At 46.3% G+C, this 20,067-nt stretch overlaps 1 protein-coding gene across 3 annotated transcripts in view; it reads right to left on the bottom strand.

Annotated features, from left to right (window-relative positions):
* The window catches only part of MED23 (mediator complex subunit 23), a 261,969-nt gene that overhangs the window by 48,478 nt on the left and 193,424 nt on the right, over positions 1 to 20,067 (bottom strand). For all 3 annotated transcript variants that reach the window (XM_030196548.1, XM_030196549.1, XM_030196547.1), the window contains one exon: positions 6,600 to 6,780. In XM_030196548.1, coding sequence (XP_030052408.1) covers positions 6,600 to 6,780 — 181 coding nt within the window. The remainder of the gene's footprint in view (positions 1 to 6,599; positions 6,781 to 20,067) is intronic.

Below are 20,067 nucleotides of genomic sequence, written 5' to 3' on the forward strand. Positions count from 1 at the left end.
CACCCAAAACAAGTGGTAGAAAATATTTTCTATTTTCTACCACGTGGCGCTTACCCGGATGTAATTGGCAGTTTACGCACACTGGTTGCTTACCGTCTGGTCGGCGCATGAGACATTACCGCTAAATCAATGGATGGCGGCAAGGTCTCAGGCCATAAATGAACGCGCGCTAGTTTTAATTTTGCTGCACGTCCATTTTCTGCCACAAAAAAAGGTCTTTTCGGGGTGCGCTGAAAAATGGACCTGCGCACGCCCAAAACACATGCCTACACCAGCTACCAGCACAGGCCACTTTTAGGCACACCTTAGTAAAGGGGCCCTGGTTTATACCTTGAAGAAAATGAAATGGTTTATTGTGACTTAATATATCACCTTTTATGCAAAGCAAAGCAGTGTACAAATAATCATAATATAAAAAGGACAAGAACACCATCAATTAATAGGATAGAGGAAAATGGGAGTTAAAGACAAGAAAGGGAAAAAAATAAAGGAGACAGGTCTGTCCTCCAGCTACCATGGGTCTTCAGCCAGATGAGCACCTAGGTAAAAAGGTCCTGAATGTATGATAAGGTTGTATTTGAAGAAACAAGTGAAGGAATTCTATAGTAATGGAGCCACAAAGAAAATGTTCTGTGCCTTGTTAACTCATATTGAGCAAGAGAAGGTGGAGGAATAGTCAATCTGAAACCGAGTGCAGAATAAAGGATTCATGAGGGACTATAAGGGACAACCTGAGAAGTGAGATAAGGGGTTGATCTGTGTACTCTATGTGAATGAACCAAAAGCTTAAATTGCACTCTAAATATAATAGGCAACCAGTGACATTGGATAAGTAGTAGTCACCTGATCAAGTTTCTTGGCATGACACAAAGCCCGAATTGCAACATTCTGCACAGACTGAAGGCATTTAAGCACAGTAAGAGAGATACTAGCATATATGGAATTGTAGCAGTCTAGGCGCAATATGACATGCAAAAAGAAGTGAAAGCTGAGCAGTCTTGTTGAGAAGTGAACTGATACAATGAAATTGAAAAGATCCCAAACACATGTGGAGAGGCATTGTTGCTATGACGCTCAAGTGGCGAAATAAACGTTTATCGGAAATATTTAAAAACTGAAGATTATAATGGAAGAAAAATCTAAACGTTTTCCGATATTCAAACACATACACACACAAAAAAAATGTTCTGAAAGAGACTTGCTGCAGGAGCTGATGGCCCAAAGAGAAATACTGTGCCAGACTGCAGAGCTCAGGATGCTCCGTCAGGAGGAACGTCAGCCTCAATAAGGGCAATGGACAATAAGTAGCATGTATATAGTTTTTAGTGTTTATTTGTTACAAACACAAAACTTACAGTTTTTGGCATACAAAGGACTGTGTCTTCACTGTAAAAAATATGTTGATTTCCTGATATGCAAGGCTGACAGGTGCCAACACTAAGCCCTGGGAAAAGGAGACTGCAGAAATGGGGAGAGGGTGTGTGTGACAGATGGGGAGAGATGTGTCCAAAGGGCCCTCAATGTCCACAATCAGAGCAGCTCCCCCTGGATGTTGACCAGACGGCTGTGCTAACAGAGAGGGATATAATGTGCTCTGCAGCAGAAGGCAGCCATGTGGGACTCAAACCTGGCCTCCTCAGTTTTACAGAAGAACACTGGTGGAAGCAGATGGCACTGCTACTGAAGACACTTTGGCTGATAAGTGGCTTGACACAATTCAGCTAAAGGAGGACATCATATGCAATAACTTACATTTTGCAGCACTTCTTAATTACTGTCATGTCAAAAGGATCCCAACATGTCTTCGGATTTCCAAAGCACCCTCAATGTTTCTAAAACCAGGCTTTTTAGATCAATGGACCGCTATTCTTATGTTCATTAAATCTGATGATTTTATTGGCAGGGACTTCTAAGAAGAGGAGTGATGATATGCGACTTCTTTTTGAAGAGAAATTATCTGTTCTTAAAAATGAAGATTCAAATTTTGATGCTGTATTACATGATATTAATATAGACGGTTAGACAGATTAAGGAAGTCTAAGCTGTTAAATTCAAGAGAGAGAGGAGGCATACTATAGAAAAGGTTCAATTTATCCTTACTCTAAAGATAGGTCTTACTTTAGACCTAAGAGAGTGTCTAGCAATAAAAAATGAAGTGATGTGTGGGTTCTTGTTTTTAGACAAGGCATACCTGGAGATGTTACATTCAGTAGCCCTACTGATAACACCCCAAGAAGGCCCCTCTAAATCTTTTTTGGAGATAATTTGGAACAAAGAACTTCCAGACACACATTTAGCTCTACACGATCGGTCATTACACAACCCATATATGAACAACAGATTTGTCACACGGGGCAGGGGACGAGACAGAAGCAGGAGTGCATTCAGGTACATTCACAACAGCAGATATCCACAATGGACAGACAGTTGGAGATAGATATACCTATCTTCAACATGTCTGATGTCACGTTAACGAAGACAAAAGTAGAGGTATTACAGAAAAGCCTTACATTTGTAGAATCAGCACACTACAGTGCTTTCCAGACCAGAGTAGATCTATTCAAATTCACCTAGAAATTACAGATCATGCATGCTTTCTCCAACACAATTATGAACCATGCTGATATACATACATTTGTTACTGGCATACGAGATATTGAAAAATTAGAGTACAATAAGAAACAATGTTTTTATAATTTATCCAAGGATGAACAAACAGCAATTCGCTCCTTGGCGGATAACCACAATATAGTCATTAAGCTTGCAGTCAAGGGAGGTGATCAAGAGGCTTATTTTCAAAGCACTTAGCCTCCCAAAGTTCCATAGAAACATATGGAACTTAGCCTCCCAAAGTGCTTTGAAAATATGCCTCATAGTTATTCAGAATAGATCAGACTACGTTCAAGAAGTGGAAAGATAACTTAGCAACAGGGAGTATTATGTTCCGTTGGAGTCAGACTCCCTCAAGACCCTACGTTTAGGCACTCCTACATACCTGGCTAGCCTTATTACTCCCTACTGTCCTTCATGTGAACTACACTCTTCTTTCAACTCCTGTCTTTCCGTGCCACCTGTTCATTGTGCCCATCTTAACTCCACACGCTATTCTCCATTTTTTTGTTTGGCTACTTTTCTTTGGAATTCTTTAACCCTCACTTTGAAAACTGAGCTTTTGTTCCCTCACTTCTGCTGTCTCCTTAAAGCCCACTTATTTTCCTAGGCATTTCTGCAAGTTCATAATCTCAGAATTGGTTTCAGCTGACAGGTAGTGGTAAGCAGTTGGTTGTCTCTTTGCTCCCTGCCCTTTCTCAATCTATTCCCTTTTTTTCTGGCCTCACTCACTTCGTTTCCTCTGTCCTATAAAAATTGGCGTTCCTTTTCTTGTTTAGTAATGTACACCGCTTTGATTTGTTGTGAAAGGTGGTATATCAAGTACCGCAATAAACATAAAAATTGATGATTTACAGAAAAATTGCTGAAGTGGTAAATATAGCCTGCATGACAGGCTATTTGGCCACAAAAGAAAGATTTCCTCACAGTTAAACTTCTTATAATTCTGACAATCTACATTTTGCCTAAGATTCATAAATCCATCACAAATCCACCAGGTAGGCCTATAGTATCGAGCAATGGTTTGGTCTTTGAATCCCTATCCCTTCCATTCTTTCACCCTTCATTTTCTTCTCCTTTCCTTCCCTCCCCCATTTTTCCCCTTTCTTCCTCTGCTTCTTCCCCCCTCTTCATTCCCTGTTTTCCCCCTCCTTCCTTTCTTCCCTTTTCTCTCTTTCCCCTCTCCATTTTTCACTTCACCATAGCTTAGTGAGGGATGGAGATGGGGGCAGGGTAGTGGTAACCCTCTATTGCCCCATGTACAAAAACAGACTGTGAGCCCTCTAGGGACAAAGTACCTGCATATAGGGTTAGATTCTATATATGGTGCCTGAAAAACCCGTGTGGAATATAGGTATATTCTATAAACTCTGTTTAGAATTATGCGCGGTATACAGAATACATGTAGTGGCTATGACTACACCTAACTATAGATATGTCCATTTACGTCAAGTAAACCTTAGTGTAAATACCGGTGCCAAAATTACGCATGGAGCAGGTGTATTCTATAATCATGCGTGTAGTTTGTCAGAATGCTCACGACATGCCCATTTCCCTAACCATGCCCCCCTGCCTTTTTGGATGCATGCATTAGGCGCAGTGCAATACAGAATACACTTACAGGTTCAGTTTCAAAAGAGATAGACGTCCAAAAGTGACATAAGTCAGCAATTGAACGTTTATCTCACAGAAATGTCCAAATCAGCATTATCGAAACCTCATTTTGGACGTCTTTCTTTGAAGTCCATCAGAAGGATGTCCAAATCTCAAGGGGGCGTGTTCAAGATGGAACCTTGGCGTTCCTAAGAACTGGACGTCTTTCAGCCATAACGGAACAAAGCAAAAACGTCCAGGACTAAAACGCAGACGTTTTGAGCTAGACCTGTTTTTATAACGAATAAGGCACATAAATGTGCTCCAAATGACCAGATGACCATTGGAGGGAATCAAGGATGACCTCCCCTTACTCCCCCAGTGGTCACTAACCCCCTCCCATTCCCCCCAAAATGTGATGAAAAACATTATTTGCCAGCCTCTGTGCCACCCTCAGATGTTATACTCAGGTCCATCAGAATAGCATGCAGGTCCATGGAGTAGTCTAGTAGTGGGTGCAGTGCACTGCAGACAGGTGGACCCTGCCTCCTACTTCTCCCTACCTGTCACAATTGTGGAGGAAACTGCGAGCCCTCCAAAACCCACTGTACCCACATATAGGTGCCCTCTTCACCCATAAGGGCTGTACAGTCGGTGATAGTGGGTTTTGGGGGGCTCAGCAGACAAAGTAAGGGAACCCACCTCTTTAACATTGCTTTTGACTCGTAACCACTCGCCTCCACCTACCCTCCTCTCTTCCTTCCCGTTCACATTAATTGATTTGATTACTTTATTTATTTTTTGTCTATTAGATTGTAAGCTCTTTGAGCAGGGACTGTCTTTCTTCTATGTTTGTGCAGCGCTGCGTACGCCTTGTAGCGCTATAGAAATGCTAAATAGTAGTAGTAGTAGCAATGGTGAGATGTGTACCTGGGAGCATTTTATAAAGTCCACTGCTGTGTCCCCTAGGGTGCCCTATTGCTGTCCTGGGATGTCAGGGGGGCCAGTCTACTAAAAATGCTGGCTTGATTTTGGACATTTTACACTTGGACTTTTTATTTTTTTTTTTTTAATGGCCAAAAAACAAAGACGTCCAAATCATAGGATGTCCATAGTATTTTCGACGCAAAAGATATCTTTTTAAAAAATGACCTTCTTTCCTGTTTGAAATCTGGACGTCTTTGTAAAATGTCCAAATTCTGATATAAACGTTTCTTTTGAAAATGCCCCTCTATGCGAGTTATGTGCGTAAATTCGAATTATTGCCAATTAGTGCTCATATTTGCTTGTTAAACGCTATTATCAATGTTGTTTGTTAAGCCAATTAAGTTACGCACATTGTTACTGAATGCTTGGATTTTGGCACGGAATGCTAGGCGCGACATATAGAATCCCGGGGATGTGTACAGTGCTGCGTACATCTAGAAGTGCTACATAAATGATTAGTAGTAGTAGTAGTAGAATGGTAAGAGAAGCAAGTAGAGTTTGAGAATGTCTGGGATAGAAACGGATGAGAGTATTTATTGGAGAAACAGTGTGTATGCTAAACACAACTGTAGTGGGGTGGGGGGTGGGGAGGGGAAGTTGTAGGAAAGAGCGTTAGGGGTAGAAGAACATTTTGAGAAGTATAAACTGAGGGAAAAGGAGAGAAAATGGAGAGATAAGGTAGATGGGCTAAGGAAGAGAGAAAAAGTCTGCTCCCAAACAGTATTTTGTTTTAGCTATACAAATGATTCCGACAGCTAGACTGATGGCATCACTGGAGGGAAAACTATCCTACAACCCCCATGATTGCTACATTATTGCAGGGATCACCCTTTCCCTATGGCATTGGCTACTTTGTATGATGGTGGTCTTGACTCTCACACTGAACATTTTGCCAGGAGTCCCCACTTAAAAAACTGTAAAGATCATTGCTTAGAACTGAAAGGCAATTCTATAACTGGATGCGAGTAGTTACGTGCACTTTACGCATTTATGTGCAAAGAAAGGTACCACTTAAGTGCACCATACACTAGTGCTTCAGCATGTAAATGCAAGGGGGTGTACCTGTGGGCAGAGCACTTCTGCCACACATAGCCAGCACCACTTATGCCTACCATTGAACAAGTGTAAACGATTGCAAACCTGTATCTCAGTGCACCAAAGCAGGTTTATGCTAGTATTCCAAAAAGGCATCTTGGCTTCCGGATGCCATTAATAAAACTGGCGCCTTTGAGGTGGCTCAAATGGAGGTGCACTGTAATAGAATTGCCCCCACAGTGGCTTGAGCCAACTATCAGAAAACCTTGAGGGAGGGGGAGGGATGAGAAAGTATTGAAAAGCTGGTCAAGCTCAGTGAAGCATCTGACTGTGTGAAAGTAAAAGAAGTACTATTATTTACAGCACATACTTACAAGGCACAAGATCAAGCGATCCAGAGTCACAATGTTGTATTTCCAAACCATTTCGTTCAGAATTTCAATGCATTTGTTAAGCTGCTGACCTCCAGCTGATGTGGAAAACTCATAAACTAAGAAATCAGCAAATGTTCTGACATGGGCAACTAGAGCCCTAGCCCCAATTCTTTCCAGTACTCTACAAATCAGAAAAGGGGAGAGACAGAAATGGACAGTGCTATTAGCATTTTACAGACAACACAGAAAACAAAATTTTTCAAAGTGATTTTCATGGTTAAATTGGCATGTTTGAAAATTGTCCTCCTAATAATAATCAACCAGAGCTATAGGTGGTCTAAATTGTTATTTTATAATTTCACAAAAAACAAGGGACTCCTATCAATTATATAACTTCCTATATGAAATATACTTTTAAGTGTAGAGGAAAAGCCTCATCACTGGCTCAAAAACCTCTGCTAGGTAACCCTCACTCGTTAATCTTGCTTTTCATTATTTTTCTTAAATATGTATCTCTAGGGTTACTTAGCTTGCTGCCGAAAATGTCTTTTCTTAAGCAGTCTCTCACTCAAAAACAGTCACGTAAACCCTAGCCATGGCCCGACTCAGCCCAAGTTTCGTTTCCTTCAAAGTGATTGCAGTACATGAGAAAATACAGTTGAAAATATCCAAAGGACCCTGAGGAAAGAAGCGAAACTTGGGCTGAGTCGGGCCGTGGCTGGGGTTTACGTGACTGTATTTGAATGAGAGACTGCTTAAGAAAAGACATTTTCGGTAGCAAGCTAAGTAACCCTAGAGATACATATTTAAGAAAAATAATGAAAAGCAAGATTAACGAGTGAGGATTACCTAGCAGAGGTTTTTGAGCCAGTGATCATCGGGCAGTGCTCCCTAACGTTGAATAACATAAGGAGTGCATGCCTGGATTGAGGCTTTTCCTCTACACTTAAAAGTATATTTCATATAGGACGCTATATAATTGATAGGAGTCCCTTGTTTTTTGTGAAAATTGTCCTCCTCAGAGTGGGGTTCAGGACAAAACGGTTTAGTACTCACACAGAATACCATTTTCCAACTCTCTGTATGTATTCCCCATTCCTCCCTTTCAAAAGTAAAATAAAATTACATTTTCTATGAAAGCTTCCTCAAAAAAGTGTCCAAAAAAGAAAAAGCAGGGGGCAGACCAAACCAAACAGTGGGTTTACTAAAACAATACAAATAAAATAGACTCGATGAAGTCCTGTGTTCTGGCGCCTAAGCGCTTGCCTCAGGAGCCAAGTTTCTCTCAGCCAGTGGTAGTAAGGTAAAATTATGTATCATACCTGATAATTTTCTTTCCATTAATCATAGCTGATCAATCCATAGACTGGTGGGTTGTGTCCATCTACCAGCAGGTGGAGATAGAGAGCAATCCTTTTGCCTCCCTATATGTGGTCATGTGCTGCCGGAAACTCCTCAGTATGTCAATATCCAAGCTCCATCCGCAGGACTCAGCACTTAGAGAATTACACCCACAAAGGGACACTCTGCCCAGCTCACCACCGCCGAAACTGGGGAGGGGAATTAACCCAGCTCATCCCCACACAAGTGGGGGAGGGGAATCCGTCCAGCTCATCCCCGCGGAGCGAGGGATCTGGCTTATCCTGCAACCGCAACCTCGGGAGGAGCTGACTGACCCTAACACCGCCGAAACGGGAGGGGTACAAAGCTGCCCTACAGCCGCACGAAGCGGGAGGGAGCGCCGGCAGAATTTATGTCTCAATCCAGCCCCGTAAAACGGAGGGGAGAGGAATGCAGCAGCTCACTGTAACACAAACTCGTCTCAACTCTTGAAGAATCCAATTGAAAAAACTTGAACACGAAGTCCTCCTGAACAGGAACTGAAGACTAAACTTGAATCTGAAATGCAACCAGAATATAAACAGTACAGATATCTGGGAGGGGCTATGGATTGATCAGCTATGATTAATGGAAAGAAAATTATCAGGTATGATACATAATTTTACCTTCCATATCATCATGCTGATCAATCCATAGACTGGTGGGATGTACCGAAGCAGTACTCACCCAGGGCGGGACATTGAAATCCCTGACCGCAACACTGAAGCTCCAAACCGGGCCTCCGCCCGAGCAGCCACAGTCAAGCGGTAATGCCTGGAGAAGGTATGGGCCGATGCCAAAGTTGCCGCCTTGCAAATCTCTTCCAAGGAGACGGACCCGGCCTCTGCCATCGAGGCCGCCTGAGCTCTAGTGGAGTGAGCCTTCAGCTGGATAGGCGGCACCTTCCCCGCGGCCACATAAGCCGCTGCAATGGCTTCCTTGACCCATCTTGCCACTGTAGGCTTAGCAGCCTGCAGACCCTTACGAGGACCTGCAAACAGGACAAACAGATGATCCGATTTCTGGAAATCATTGGTCACTTCCAAGTATCTGATGATGACACGTCTCACATCCAGAAATTTGAGAGCAGAGTATTCCTCTGGGTAGTCCTCCCTACGAAAGGAAGGGAGACAGAGCTGCTGATTCACATGGAAGCGAGAAACAATCTTGGGCAGGAAGGAAGGCACTGTGCGAATAGTCACTCCTGCCTCAGTGAACTGCAGAAAAGGCTCTCGACATGAGAGTGCCTGGAGCTCGGAAACTCTTCTGGCTGAAGTGATAGCCACCAAAAAGACTGCTTTCAACGTCAGGTCTTTCAGAGATGCCCTCGACAAGGGTTCAAAAGGCGGCTTCTGCAAGGCTCTTAGCACCAGGTTGAGATTCCACGCAGGCACCACAGAGTGCAGAGGAGGGCGCAGGTGATTAACTCCCTTGAGAAAACGTACCACATCTGGCTGCGAAGCCAGGGAAGCACCCTTCAGGCGGCCCCTGAAGCAAGCCAGAGCCGCTACCTGGACTTTAAGGGAACTGAGCGACAGGCCTTTCTCCAGACCTTCTTGCAGGAACGCCAGCACTGAAGAAATTGGAGCAGTGAAGGGAGAAAGTGAGCCTGCTTCACACCACGCTGCAAAGGTACGCCAAACCCTGGCGTAAGCAGTAGAAGTAGAGCGCTTCCTCGCTCTCAGCATAGTGGCGATGACCTTGTCTGAGAAGCCCTTCTTCCTCAGACGCTGCCGCTCAATAGCCAGGCCGTAAGACCAAAGGGGGAGGGATCCTCCATCACCACGGGACCCTGATGCAACAGGCCCTGCTCCACTGGCAGCCGCAGAGGGTCGACCACTGAGAGCCTGATCAAGTCCGCATACCAGGGAGGTCTGGGCCAGTCCGGACCCACCAGGATTATCCGGCCCGGATGCTTTGCCACCCGGTCTAGTACCCTGCCCAACATGGGCCAGGGCGGGAACACATAGAGAAGCTCATGTGTCGGCCACTGTTGGAGAAGAGCATCTACTCCCAGAGATCGAGGGTCCCGTCCTCTGCTGAAAAAGCGCGGCACTTGGCAATTGGCCGATGACGCCATCAGATCTAGGCTCGGCTGGCCCCAGCGCTTCGTGATGTCCAAGAACGCCTGAGCCGATAACTGCCACTCTCCGGGATCCAAGGTATGGCGACTGAGAAAGTCCGCCTTGACATTCATGACTCCGGCAATGTGGGCAGCTGACAGCTGTTCCAGGTTCGCTTCCGCCCACTGGCATAGATTCATGGCTTCCTTGGCTAGAGGGGCGCTCTTGGTACCTCCCTGGCGGTTGACATAGGCCACAGCCGTGGCATTGTCCGACAGGACCCGTACTGGCTTCAACGCCAGTACCGGGAGGAACTCCAAAAGCGCCAACCGAATGGCTCTGAGTTCCAGGAGGTTGATAGACCACTTGCCTCTGCAGGAGACCAGAGCCCCTGCGCTGTCCTTCCCAAGCAGTGGGCTCCCCAGCCCGTCAAAGAGGCGTCCGTCGTGACGACAATCCACTCCGGGGTCACAAGAGGCATCCCTGCAGACAACTTGTCTGTCTTCAGCCACCAGCTCAGCGCCTTGCGCACTGCTGGGTCCAAGGGAAGGCGCACAGCATAATCCTCCGACACCGGAATCAGCGCTGCAGCAGAGAGTGTTGTAGTGGTCTCATATGAGCCCTGGCCCAGGGCACTACTTCCATCGTGGCCGTCATAGAGCCCAACAGCTGCACATAGTCCCAAGCCCGAAGAGGAGAGGCTACTAGGAACTGGTCCACCTGAGCCTGAAGTTTGACAATCCTATTGTCCGGCAGGAACACTCTGCCCACTTGGGTGTCGAATCGAACTCCCAGATACTCCAGGGACTAAGTCGGGCGCAGCTGGCTTTTCTCCCAGTTGATGATCCACCCCAGGGAGCTCAAAAGAGCAATCACCCGGTCCACAGCTTTGCCGCACTCTGCATAAGAGGGGGCTCGGATCAACCAGTCGTCCAGATAAGGATGGACTTGTACTCCTTCCTTTCGCAGGAAGGCCGCGATGACCACCATTACTTTGGAGAAGGTTCGCGGAGCAGTAGCCAACCCGAACGGGAGGGCTCTGAACTGGAAGTGTCGGCCCAGGACTGCAAAACGCAGAAAGCGTTGATGAGGAGGCCAGATGGGAATATGCAAGTACGCTTCCTTGATGTCCAAGGATGCCAGGAACTCCCCTGCCTTCACTGCCGCTATAACAGAGCGGAGAGTCTCCATGCGAAAGTGCCAAACTTTCAAGGCCCGATTGACCCCTTTGAGGTCAAGGATAGGTCGTACAGAACCTCCTTTCTTAGGTACCACAAAGTAAATGGAGTAACGTCCCTTGCCAAGCTGATTTTCTGGCACCGGAACGACCGCACCCAGGCGGATCAGATTGTCCAAGGTCTGCTGCACTGCCACAGCTTTGACCGGAGACTTGCAGGGAGAGAGAACAAACCCGTCTCTTAAGGGTCGGCAGAACTCTAGCTTGTAGCCGTCTCTGATGACTTCCAGCACCCAAGCGTCTGAAGTTACCCTGGTCCACTCGCCTAGAAACGAGGACAGGCGTCCTCCAATCTGCACTGGGCCATGGACCAGGACCCCGTCATTGGGTACGAGACCCTGGGGGAGAACCGGAGGGCACACCTCCGGGACGGCGGTCTCTGCGAAAGGAATGCTGCTTGGGGGAGAAATTCCTCTTGAAGGAAGAGGGGGCAGAGGAGCCCGACTTGCCCGGGCGGTACCGACGGGCTTCCTGAAACCGTCCTCTGGAGATACCGGGGCGAGCACTGGCCCGAGCCCTGACCTCTGGTAACCTCTTGCCCTTAGACGTGCCGAGATCGGTCACAATTTTGTCCAGCTCGACCCCAAAGAGCAGCTTGCCTTTAAAAGGCAACTTAGCCAGGCGGGTTTTAGAGGCGTGGTCAGCAGACCAATGTTTCAGCCAAAGCCACCGCCGCGCAGAGACTGTCTGAGCCATACCTTTAGCCGAGGCTCTCAAGACATCATACAGTAAGTCTGCCAAATAAGCCAAGCCCGATTCCAGGGCCGGCCAATTAGCCCTCAAGGAAGGATCCGAGGGGGAAGCCTGCTGCACAATCGTGAGGCACGCCCTGGCCACATAGGAGCCGCAAACTGAGGCCTGCAAACTTAAGGCAGCCGCCTCGAAGGACGACCTTAAGGCCGCCTCCAATCTTCTGTCTTGGGCGTCCTTTAGGGCCGTGCCACCTTCCACCGGCAACGCCGTTTTCTTAGTCACCGCAGTGATTAAAGAATCCACGGTAGGCCAAAGAAAGGCCTCCCGTTCACTTTCAGGCAAAGGATAGAGGCAGGACATAGCCCTAGCCACTTTGAGGCTCGCTTCCGGGCATCCCATTGAGCTGAAATTAAGGTGTGCATGGCATCATGCACGTGGAAGGTTCTAGGCGGGCGCTTCGTCCCCAGCATAATGGCGGAGCCAACAGGGGCTGAGGGAGAGACGTCCTCTGGAGAGGAAATCTTCAAAATGCTCATGGCCTGCACTAACAGGTTGGGCAAATCCTCTGAGCAAAAGATCCGCGCTGCAGAGGGGTCATCCGCTCCATCCGAGCGGGAATCCGTCTCCTCCAAGGAATCCCCAAAGGACCGTTGGGAGAACTCAGATACGCTGCCCTCATCTACATCAGAGGAAACAGAGTCCTCTAAGGCCTGGGAATCCACCCGAGGGCGTTTACTTCCGGGGGCCTCAACCCCTTTATCGGACAAGGGAGAAGGGGCAGCGTTTTGCATAAGGAAGGCCTGATGCAGCAGCAAAATAAACTCGGGGGAGAAACCCCCCAGACTGTGCACTTCAGCAGCCTGGGCCACAGCCCTAGACGCACCCTCAACCGGCGCTCGCAAGAGCGGGGGAGAAACATGCTGCGCATCCAAGATGGCGTCCGGCGCGACACTCCGCGAAGGAGCCGTGCGGGAAGAACGGCGCTTAACTTTAGCCGCTTTTTTGCCGTCGCCCAAATCAAGGGCGGCCCAAGAAGAAGCTGTCCGAGCAGAGTGGTCGGCCAAGTTGGCGGAGGCGAGCAGCGGGGGATGGGCGTTTATGGCGGGAAAAACCGCCGCACCGGAGGAAGACCCGGGACCCTGACCGGCCTCCGAACTGACACCCAACAAGGGCGAATCAGACTTTAAGACCCCCGCATCCCCGCTAGATGCGCACACGCGGTCCGGGGAGCGATTCTTCGCGCCCTCGCCCTCCGACGCCATAGGCCACGTGGAGATCGATCGGGGAACCCCCTGCCCGCTATAAAAAGGTAAAAATTACCTGCTTCTCGCTCCGAGCTGTAATGACCTGGTGTCCCAGTGAGTAGCTGCAATAAACGTTTAAATAAACGTCGAAATAAACGCCTTTAAGGACGTCGAAATTTTTTTTTTTTTTAACGGAGCCAGCGGGAGGGGGGAGAAAAGGAGGGACCTGGCGCCACCAGGTTTGCACTTGCTCAAGAAGAGCCCTCAACCCCAGGTACTCAACAAAACCTAAAAATTAGGCTTGGAGACCTAGCCAGAGCTGCTGCTGTGTGTGACCACCACCTGCTGAGATAGAGAACATACTGAGGAGTTTCCGGCAGCACATGACCACATATAGGGAGGCAAAAGGATTGCTCTCTATCTCCACCTGCTGGTAGATGGACACAACCCACCAGTCTATGGATTGATCAGCATGATGATATGGAATACTATATTTTGCTTTGATGATTTTTGTTGCATCATTACATCCATTATAGATGCTGTTACCTTTGATGTCTTAGCCTTTTCTTTATTACCACCACTGGCTGAGAGAAACTCGACTCCTAAGGCAGGCGCTGAAACGCAGCACTGCATTGAGTCTATTTGTATTGTTTTAATAAACCCACTGTTTGGATATAAATTTGGTATGCCCCCTGTTTTTTCTTTTGTGGCCACTTTTTTCTGGTTTGTTGTCAGGGGAACACTTCTAAATATGAAAGCTTCCTACCAGGTCCACAGGTAAAAAAAACTATCTGCAGAATCTGCACCCTGACAAGCTACTGAAAACTGCCCCCAATGCCTACAGACAACAATATGGACGTTTTTTAAAAACATCATCTTGGTATTTGTTCAGACTCATCTCTGATGGTTACAGTGGATTCTACTCATAGAACATCCTCTTATGAAAAAATATTTTCCAAGTTTGAATTTGGATTTTAGATTTAAATAAATTCCTTGCCTTTCCAAATCTCAGTTCAAAGTTTGTTACATATAGGGCTTACAATCTTACAACTTAATTTACTCCCTGCATAAATATGTTAATACATTGGGTCCTATTTACTATTTAGACACCCCAATGCTGCGCGGTGACAACCTATTCTATAATGGCATCTGGGCACCTGGAACTAGTTATAGAATACCAATGAAACATGGCATCAGCATGTCTAACATTTACATGTCTGCAGTTACAACAGCCATTGACCAGGCTTAACTGCAGAAACCTAAATGTGGCAAGAGCGCATGTCACTTACAGTATTTTGTAAGTTACAGTAGAAGTCCGGAAATCCAGACCACCAGATAATCCGGACCCTTCAACCTTTCATGCCGACTGCTTCAGAATCTGGAAAACTACCCGAGAATCCAGACTCCCCCTTCCTCCTCCCACATGGTACTGCTTCTCTCCCAGCCCTGTGTGCTCTCCCTCCGCTCACAGGCCTCTCCCCTCCTTCTTCCCCTCCCCCCACCAGTCCTGGTCCTGCCTGCTCCCTTTCTAATCTAAGTCTTAACAGTACCAGCAACAGCGGCTCTGGCAGTCTTACTCAATGGCTGCCTCTGGCATGCACCAGGCCTTTCCCTTCTGACCTGTACCCAGAAGGGGTGGTATGGGTCAGAGGGGAAGGGTCTGGTGCATGCCGGAGGAAGCTAGTGAGTAAGGCTGCCGCTGCTACTGTACTGCAAAGACTTCAGGTTAGAGAGGGAGGAGCTGGGGGCCAGGAGTGATGGGAAAATGCCCAATCATGAAGGGAGGGAGGGAGGGAAGGAAGGGGAGGAGTAGCCACGAGGGGGAAAGGCCTAAGAGTCTGGACTGACCCAATCCCCAGGCAGTCTGGATTTTTGGATTTCTACTGTACATGTGTAAGTGGAAGCCCCGCCCAAGCATATGTCCCTTGCATTTATGCACTATGTCACTTACATATACCCTTACAGAATATTAGGCACTTACATACAAAAGTGCTAGCATTCTGTAATTTCATGCACACAAATGAGGGTGAATTCTATATATGGCGCTGAAAAGTGCTATTTAAGTCATGTTTAACATTAGGTGCAGTTTATAGAATAGCGATTATGCCCTGGAATCGTGCCTACCATTTACACCAACTGAAACATTAGACACATATCCCTGCTATGCCATAATAATGCTAGGAATGCCCCTGTTCCACCCATGATTCTCCCATTTCCATGCCCACTTTTTTTTTTTTTTTTACTCACGCTCAAAATTTAGGCACACATCCCTTGCCTAAATTCACACGTGTAAATTCCAATTGAATCTAATTAGTGCCAATAATTGCTTGTTAAAAAGCCAATCATCGTGATAATTAGCTCATTATTCAACTAAATTGCGTAAAGAAATTGGGTGCACGCCCAAATTTATGCATGCAGTTTTTGGTGACTTTTATAGAATTAGGGGGATGGTGTATAAATGCAGCTGCCCTATTTACTGAAGTGAGATAATATTTTGCAGTTACCATATGTTAACTGTTAAATAAATGTGCAGTAACTGCATGGTCTCTATGTTAATGAGATATAGGTGTCTCAGTAGTTTCCAATTCGGATAATGCAGAGGAAGTGTCATTAACATATGTTAACTGCACTGCAGATAATATGATGCAGTTAGCAACATTATACAGGCACAGTGCAGCCTATTCGCTGCCCATTCCATGCCCCCTTCTATGTTAACAGCAGTAGCTAGTAAGTGTTAACAGTCGATGAACCAGCTGCACTGTTAGTACACACTACCACGTTAATAGCTAATGCATCTTAGTAAATAGATCCCTAGTGTATAACTCACATGAAGTAAATGAGGCCTTAAATTTGTAACTAAAGCAATGGAGGACGAAGTAACTTACCAAAGTCCAAAAATGTGTCATGGCATTTGAATTCCAACTTCTCCTGTTTCCAGCCCACCATTCAAAACATTAGACTACTAACTCCTAGCTCTAATACAGTGGTTCTCAACCTTTCTTCCACTGTGACACACCTGACAAACGATGTTCACAACCATGACACACTAAACACTATCGTTCATGGCTGAACAAAAAAAATCCATTGTATATCATTCATTAATGATGAAAATGATGTAAAGAAAAGTGTGACTGTTGAGTGGAGAACAGCAGACTTGCAACAATTCCAGTTGGGGATGGCAGCAATAAGCATTGTGGGTAATTGTGAAGCAGAAAGGACCAGTTATGTAGATTTCAAATACCTGATTCCCTGCTCTGCTCTCCCCAGCAGTAGCCCACAGGCCACATGGTTGTTAATGGAAGCAAGGGCTTGCTGTCTATCGCATTTCTCGTGACACACAAGTGTGGGATTCCATAGCAGGATGACTGAACGTGTCTGAAACTACTGGTCACCCACGCCTTGAGACAGCTACTCACAACGAAACTCTGGCCAAAGTCGGTGTGACTGACTGACCACATACACGCTGTTTACTCACCTGCATTTTGAAGTCTAAGTTAAGTAGACTATCACTTCTTTTTGTGGATCCATCAATAGTCAGTTCTGTGAAGCTTAGCATTTTGAATTAAAGAATCAAGAGTTTGTTTATGCCAGTGATGAGAAATAACCCACTGATTTTCCTCAACCCTTGTTTTTGAAAACATTTATCTGGGTTGGATGTTGGGTTGGTTTCAGAGGCTTTTTCCCTTTTTCTCATTTAAAGCTCAATGCGCTTCACAGAACCATAGTTTTGCTAAAGTATCATTTGCCACCATTTTAGAGAGATTGTTGTGTTGTATAGTATCAGTACTCTCTATTCCTTGTTGTGATATATGATTATTGCCACAAGTGTATCCTGACACACTGGGTTGAGAACCACTGCTCTAATACATAGAGGGGCATAATCGAACGGGGAGCCCAAGGTTTCCTGAGGGTGTGCTCGCAGGACATCCCCGCGAAGGGGCGGGGAAACCCGTATTATCGAAACAAGATGGGCGTCCATCTTTCGTTTCGATAATACGGTCGGGAAACCCAAATCTCAACATTTAGGTCGACCTTAGAGATGGTCGTCCCCGGTTTTCGGCCATAATGGAAACCGAGGACGCCCATCTCAAAAACGACCAAATGCAAGCCCTTTGGTCGTGGGAGGAGCCAGCATTCGTAGTGCTCTGGTCCCCCTGATATGCCAGGACACCAACCGGGCACCCTAGGGGGCACTGAAGGACTAACTGATGCACTAACTGAACGGAAAAAGCCCTTCCCTTACCGATCCCTTAGCAATTCAGAAAGGAACGGGTATGCATGAAGGAAATCGCATGCAAATGAGCTGCTCACTGTTAGCTCATTTGCACACGATTTCCTTCCTAAAGAGGGGAAGCCAGTGAAGAGCAGCCAAGCATTATGCGTGGCTGCTCTGTGCATGCCAAAGACGGCTTCATACATGCAGACAAGCTGCGTGTATAATAGCCGTCTACAAACGTAAATAAATTGACATCTACAACCTTAGAAAAATACAAGTCCAGGTGAAAACGTCCAAGTGCTCGTCAGGGATGTCTTTTTTTTTTTTTTTTTTAAAGAGTATGGGTGAAGGACGTCCTTTGCTATGCCTCCGTCCCTGTAACGGCAGTTGAGGACATCCAAAATGTGGATGTTTCTGTGAGAAGGACGTCCATGCCTTTGCTATGCCTCTGACACCCCCTTTATTAATTTGGATTTTGGTTCACAAGTAGCAGCAGTGGGATTTGAACCAGCCACCTCTGGGTTGCAAGACCAGTGCTCTAACCACTAGGCCAATCCTCCACTCCCTTGAAATTTGGCCGTCCCTGTGGGGGGGGGGGGGGGGGGGGGGGCGGTTCAGGACATCCAAAATGTTTGAAAGAAGAACGTCCACGCCTTCGCTATGCCTCCGCTGACACACACATACCTCCTCCACCAGGGACCTGCATACTGTTGCGATGGACCTGAGTATGACATTTCAGACTGGCAAAAAAAGTTTTTAAAGTTATTTTTTTCAGGGTGGGAGGGGGTTAGTGACCACTGGGGGAGTCAGGGGAGGTCATCCCCGATTCCCTCCGGTGATTATCTGGTCAGTTCGGGCACCTTTTCGAGGCTTGGTCATAAGAAAAAATGGACCAAGTAAAGTCGCCCAAGTGCTCGTCAGGGACGCCCTTCTTTTTCATTATTGCTCGAGGACATCCATCTGTTAGGCACGCCCCAGACCTGCCTTCGCTACGCCTCACGCCCCCGGGAACTTTGGTCCCCCCCGCAACGGAAAGCAGTTGGGGACGCCCAAAATCGGCTTTCGATTATGCCGATTTGGGTGACCCTGAGAGAAGGATGCCCATCTCCCGATTTGTGTCGAAAGATGGGCGCCCTTCTCTTTCGAAAATAAGCCTGATTGTATCCTGTACTTCCAGGGTATCAGCTTTTTTTTACCAAAGCTGTTCCTTTTAGAAAGAGAAAATATGTTTATTTGAGTTACTAATGAAAAGGTGCACGCTAATTCCAAGTCTCCAACCTTACCCCACTGACATTTGCTAGTGTCTAGTTTTTTTTACATCACTCTCTTGTCTTCATAGAATTACAGAAAAATTGTTAGTGGAGCTGCCAAAACTCTCTGATCTCCCTTAATATGATAGATTACATGTCGTATGAGACCACAACAAGGCCAACTTATTTTGCTAAAACAATGCAATCCCTTACTTCTCTACTTAGAATGTTGTCTAGTCATCTACCACATATACACTCACCTACAAAAGGAATCCAACATAAAACTGTGAAATAAGCACTTGATTATTCATCTTATAATTTTATTTCTGTATTGAATATTGTTATGATTCATAGGAGAATGTTAATCCATCAGTTAAAGGCACTATTAGAGAAAGACACAGGATAGGACAAAATTTGCAAATAGAGCAATTGCCTAAGATATGCTAAATACAGTGGGCGGCAGTGCTGTCCAATTCGCGATTCGAATCGATTCTTCGATTTATTTTTGTCCATCGATTTGTTTCTTTAAAAGATCGATTTTTTAAAAAGCTCACTATTAGCTGCTTCCTCTGCCACCAGCCACCTTCCTCTGCATCTTCCGTCTTCATGCAGGATGCGTATCCCGCCTCTCTCCATGCCGCCACGTTCCCACCTACGCCCGCGGCGCCCCTCCTAAGACCTGGTGGCTTTCCGACCGTTCCCCAAGCCTAAAAGACACACTCTGCTCTGCTGGAGGGCTGCAGTTCCGTCTTCTTTGCGCAGGATGCCCCAGGCCTCCATGTCGCCACATTTGCACCTTTCCCCGCGGCTCTCTGACCAGTCCCTAAGCCTAAAAGATACACTCTCCTCTGCTTGAGGGAAGACTGCAGTTCTGTCTTCTTCACGCAGGATGCCCCCGGCCTCTATGCAAATTGACCTGCAAATCTTGAACACAATGGATTTGATGGAGAAAGAGAATAAAGCAAGGTCAGCATGCCCTGTTGGTCACAGGTCAGAAATATGGACTGTATTTGCACAGTTGGATGATGAAAACCATACAGAGTGGAGAATTTATGAAATGTAAGCTTTGCAAATTTAAAGTTAAACATAGTGGTGGCACCAGTAATCTTTGGCAGTATGTTGAAAGACATCATAAAGCAAAAGTTGTTGATCTGCAAGCTGAAGACACTTCTAAGAAATATGTTAAGTACGACACTTTTGTGGTCACAAAGTCTAAAGCATCAGCAGCCTCTTCTCAAGCCCGGGTTTCATGCTTTTTCTACAAGCCACTTCCACCAGCACATAAGAAAAAAATTGACACTGCCCTCATGTATTTTATTGTTAAAGATATGCAACCATTTAGTGTTGTTACAGATGGAGGTTTTTTGGCCTATTCTCAGTCTCTC

This window comes from Microcaecilia unicolor, chromosome 3, assembly GCF_901765095.1.
Source record: "Microcaecilia unicolor chromosome 3, aMicUni1.1, whole genome shotgun sequence".
In the NCBI taxonomy this organism is placed as follows: Eukaryota; Metazoa; Chordata; class Amphibia; order Gymnophiona; family Siphonopidae; genus Microcaecilia; species Microcaecilia unicolor.